We start from the raw sequence: 4,901 nt of genomic DNA, 5'->3' as shown, positions 1-4,901 counted from the left end.
CAGAGACAGATTCCTTCACAGCCTCAAAAGAGACACTTGGGTTGATGGTCATACTGGGAGAGCAAGGAGAGTATCGGAATGATGGGATGTTCTACAGAGACAAATATAAAAGTTGAGAGTGTTTATTATGAATGTCATGCTGGTTGTAACTGTACTGCAAGGAGCACCAGTGACTGACACAACATTCTGCAGAGAGAAACACAAAAGGTGAGACAGATCACCTGAATATTCAGTCCGGGCTGTTTCCCCCAAAGGCTGCAGACATAATGAGTTAAATCAGTTGGTTTAGTGTGTGTGTAATTATGCATTATGTGTTTAAGTGTGTGTGCATGTTAGATATATACTGTACATTCTGCATGTAAATCAATACAATCTATTAGTTACCTCATCACACATCATACAGCTCACATATAGATTTTGTATTACACACTGTTGGTGATTGGACATGTCATATATTTCACATAAACTATCAACTCATTACTTTGTCTTATTCTTTACATCTAATTTTAGTTTCAGGAGTGCAGATCAAATTTACCTTTAGGAAATGGATGTGATCCTCTGTGTGTGAAAGCTGCTCCAGTTCAGCATCTCTCCTCTTCAGCTCAGCAATCTCCTGCTCCAGTCGCTTCAGGAGTCCTTCAGCCTGACTCAACTCAGCCTTCTCCTGAGCTCTGATCAGCTCTGTCACCTCAGAGCGCCTTCTCTCAATGGAGCGGATCATCTCAGTAAAGATCCTCTCACTGTCCTCCACTGCTGTCTGTGCAGAGCTCTGTTAGGAGACACACAAAGAGGAGGGCAGGAGACACACAGAGGGAGGTGAAGCTGAAAGTGTTTCATGGTGTCAGTGGTTCTTTGTGTGCGGTAGAGATGGCAGCAGAGACACAGTTACTCACTGGGTTCACTACAATCTGTCCCAAGAAGGTGGAATTAGAACTTGATACTGCTAATGTGTCTGCTATTATATGCATCATTAAGCAAAAGGATGAAACTAATTCTGAGTATTGATGTCATGGGTATCCATGATCTGTGATATTAATGACAGTAACATTTGAAACCTTCATCAGTCTGCTGTTATCTTCTCTACTCACCTTGAGAGTCTCCACAGCCTTCCTCAGCTCCTGCAGCTCCTTCTCTCTCTCCTGGATTCTCTGCTGGAATCTCCTCTGGGTCTGCCCCAACTGCTTCTGTTGATACAAATACAGACAAACTCAACTATGCTTCCTATTTATTTATCAAAACAATGATTACAAATAGCCCATTGCTATTTGTTGATGAACAGGTAATATAAACAACATGAACTCTTTTCAGTTGGAGAACTGGTTTAAGGCATTAAACACAAATCAATCTCGGTCAGAACCTGTTATATTGGACCCTTTATGCCGTATCACATTCAGGTTGATGCTGCCATGTCAATGTTTAACAGGTTATACAACATTTTGCACTTTGCACCTGCTAATGATTTCCTGGTTTGTGAGTTATCTAATGAGAACAAGAGTGCAAAAAATCAGTCAAGGGGAAATTTCCTGAATTTCCCCTTGGGGATCAATAAAGTATTTATCTATCTATCTAGTACACTTTAAGAAGTATAATGTTCCTGTTAAATACAAACACATTATTTGTGTATCAGACCTGCCAAATAAAATGAAGACACAAGTGTAGCTCCAGTACTCACCTGTTTGTTTTTCCATTCTGCAGCAGCTGTGACTGTGTCATGGCCTTTATGTTCGTCCATCGTGCACAGATAGCAGATACAACTCTGATCAGTACGACAAAATATTTCTAAAACTTTCTTATGTTCATAGCAGATCCTCTCCTGTAGCTGGCCTGTGGCATCAACCACTAAGTGTTTTCTCGGGTTTGCATCATTGTGAACTTTGAAGTGGATTTCACAGTAAGACACCAGACACTCCAAACAGGACTTCACAGCTTTGAGTTTTCTCCCAGTGCAGACGTCACACTCCACATCTCCAGGTCCAGCAGAACACTGAGCAGGAGCAGCAGCCTGGATTCTGGTCTTCCTACATTTCTCCACCATTTCAGCAATCAGAGGGTTTTTGTAGAGGACAGGTCTGGGAGTGAAGGTGTGTTTGCACAGGGGGCAGCTGTAGACTCCTTTCTCATCCTCCTGATCCCAGCAGCCCTTAATGCACCTCATACAGAAATTATGTCCACACTGAATACCCACTGGATCCTTCAGCAGATCCAGACACACTGGACATGTGAAAGACTCTTCCTCCTGAGAAATCGCCTCCGCCATTTTCTAGCTCTCACACACACCAACACACACTCTGAGAAGCAGCAGCAGAGTGAGAGTTGAGTTTCGTTTCTGTTTTGCTTCATCAGAACTCTCAGGAGGAGGACAGGTGGGGCAGGTGGGGGAGGGTGGGGATGAGGGAGAAGCCAATCAGATGCCTGTGTGTCTGAGTCAGAGACTAGAAAAGGGGGTTGGATCAGATTGATATGAACTGAAGTGGATTCAACACACTGTGATCATGCGCAGTTATAAGGTAAATTCTGTGTTGAGAATCTAAGGACAGTGTTATCAGTGTGAATCTCAGTGGTGAGTTGTTTTCTGGAGTCTTGACTGAGTCTCTGCAGTTCAGATCAGTTTTGTGTTGAACGCCATCTTGTCTGGTGTTAAAGCATCACTGGTCTGTGGTCATCCAGTAATGACCAGGCAGCAGACCAGTGTGTTTAATTGGACTGTAATCACAAAGCAGAGAGACAGCAGAGAGAGATTTAGACACAGCTCATGTGAGAGTGTGGAGATATGAGAACAGCTCATGTGAGGGTGTGGAGATATGAGAACAGCACTCATGTGTTCTGGTAAAAGCCATGTTTCAGCATGCCTCAGATGGCTGGCTTTTCAGACACAGCCATCAAACCGGTTTTGCAGGTTCATCTGTTAATAGATTGTTTTGTATATACAGTAAGGGGAATCAAGGCCCTGATTTAATAACACACATACTGATCAAATGTGATGTGATATGAAGAGACTTATATTGGGGGTTAGTTTATGTTAAGACCCCCTGATGTGTGACTGACTGTGTCCCCCTGTCTCCTCTTTTCCTCTCAGTGCACAGGCAGGGGGGGGGGGCTTTCAACACAAGTGTGTTATGTTAGTTTGAATGGTGTACATGATTACTGGTGTGCTGTGTTCCCAAGAGAAAGTATGCCAGTGTTCCAGAATAACTCCACTGATGATTGAACAGCACAACTAACAGCAGAGACATCTGGGCTTATAGTACTGATGGCCAGCTAGTGGTGATGTGATTCCCTGATATGCTGCACAGCTCTCAGTCAGCTTTCCAGAAGCTACTCGTTTTATTTTAACACATAAAATAACACTAAACACTCTGCTACTAAAAGTGTTGTTCAGCGGTTGGGGTACAACTTTACTTAGATAGTTTGAATTATGTTTTCATTTATTTGGGGCTGCATTACCACCTCGAATGCGGATTATTTTGCTGATAACAGAATGCCGTGTCATCCATGATCCGAACAATCCAAACAATCGGTTCTACCTTGCACAAGTTGTTGCAGCCAGACCTTGAGAAACAGAGATCTATGTGAAAAATTGCTGTAATTCTCCTTTAATATTCATCACCAAGCGCTACCACCCTACAGCCCTACCGCCATCAGTCTCACAGACATTCATCATCTTTTTTGCGCATAAAACACGAACACTGTTGAAGAAACCATCAGAAGTCATCAGAAGACACATTATGTAAGACCCAATCCAAAACATGCATTCTGCATGCAGGTCTTTAGGGTTCAGTCAAGGTCGTCAAAAAAAACATGTACAAAAGGCTGACTAGTCTCATGAAGATTATTCATAGAATATACTCTCATCAAGGTGTAAAGATTATTCATAGAACATACTCTCATCAAGGTGTAAAGATATCATCTCATTAGCATCTTAGTACAGCTCATAGTGTACATTTAGTGAGCCCATCAAGGCATTTCCCACCCAATAGTTCATGTGTGGTGTGCTGATGTGTGTGACAGCAGAGGTCCAGAGGTGCAGATGCTGTGATGGTCGCTGTGGTCCAGAGATGTCTGAAAGGCTTCAGTCTGATGTCCTCAAGATCAGAGATTCATGGGCCCAGCAGCCAGACCCATGAGTGTGATGTTTAATATGTGAGGTGTTGAGATATGGTGTGTTTTATAGGTGTGTGTGTGTGTGTGTGTGTGTGTGTGTGTGTGTGTGTGTGTGTGTGTGTGTGTGTGTGTGTGTGTGCGTGCAGATGTAGAGGAGTTACTGATGATGTAACAAAGGTCAGAAGTGGCAGGGGGCCAACAATCTCTGTGGTGATCAAGGTACAACTCAACTTAGACATCATTTCAAAAAGCATTACAGTAATATGTGGTTAAAACAGAGGTACTGTGTGTGCGTGTGTGTGTGTGTGTGTGTGTGTGTGTGTGTATGTGGTTGTGTGCAGCTGAGGTATACCTTCCAAATGCTGCACTTGTGACGCTTGATTTGTTTGGGTGCTTGCAGAAATATTCATCTGGTTTCTGTATGCATGTGTGTTACACGTTTAGCAGTTGATCTGCTCCACAGGTAAAACGGGGCAGCCGTGGCCTACTGGTTAGCGCTTCGGACTTGAAACCGGAGGGTTGCCGACCAGTAGGATGAGAAGAGAAAGTTAGACTTGGTTTTTGAAACTCAAAATGAATACCCTGATATTTGGAGTTTGAAGTAACCTGGTGATAATGGCCTGGCGATAATGCATGTGCATGTGCATTACTGTACAAGTGATAAGTGAGCCGTTCAGGTGTGATAGAGGCACTAAGTGGCCAAAGTTTATTTGTATCTGCACCTAGACACACCTGTGCAGATTGTTTATTTGTATCTGCACCTAGACACACCTGTGCAGATTGTTTATTTGTATCTGCAC

General features: G+C 43.1%; 1 protein-coding gene across 1 annotated transcript in view; it reads right to left on the bottom strand.

Annotated features, from left to right (window-relative positions):
- Positions 1–2,489, bottom strand: part of LOC143103482 (tripartite motif-containing protein 16-like) — a 17,642-nt gene extending 15,153 nt beyond the window's left edge. Inside the window, exons 1-4 of the mRNA XM_076267262.1 lie at positions 1,673–2,489; positions 1,089–1,184; positions 536–769; positions 1–91 (exon numbers count right to left, since the gene is read on the bottom strand). The exon at positions 1–91 is cut by the window's left edge and continues 72 nt beyond it. Of these exons, the coding sequence (XP_076123377.1) occupies positions 1–91; positions 536–769; positions 1,089–1,184; positions 1,673–2,257 (1,006 nt within the window). The 5' untranslated portion in view covers positions 2,258–2,489. The remainder of the gene's footprint in view (positions 92–535; positions 770–1,088; positions 1,185–1,672) is intronic.
- Positions 2,490–4,901: the final 2,412 nt, after the last annotated feature.

Source organism: Alosa pseudoharengus, unplaced genomic scaffold (assembly GCF_046254945.1).
Source record: "Alosa pseudoharengus isolate Yale_2024_CS ecotype anadromous, Long Island Sound unplaced genomic scaffold, YU_APseudo_1.1 YU_APseudo_1.1_scf_45, whole genome shotgun sequence".
Classification (NCBI taxonomy): domain Eukaryota; kingdom Metazoa; phylum Chordata; class Actinopteri; order Clupeiformes; family Clupeidae; genus Alosa; species Alosa pseudoharengus.
The sequence above is the reverse complement of the archived record's forward strand: the minus strand, read 5'-3'. Positions and strand labels throughout refer to the sequence as shown.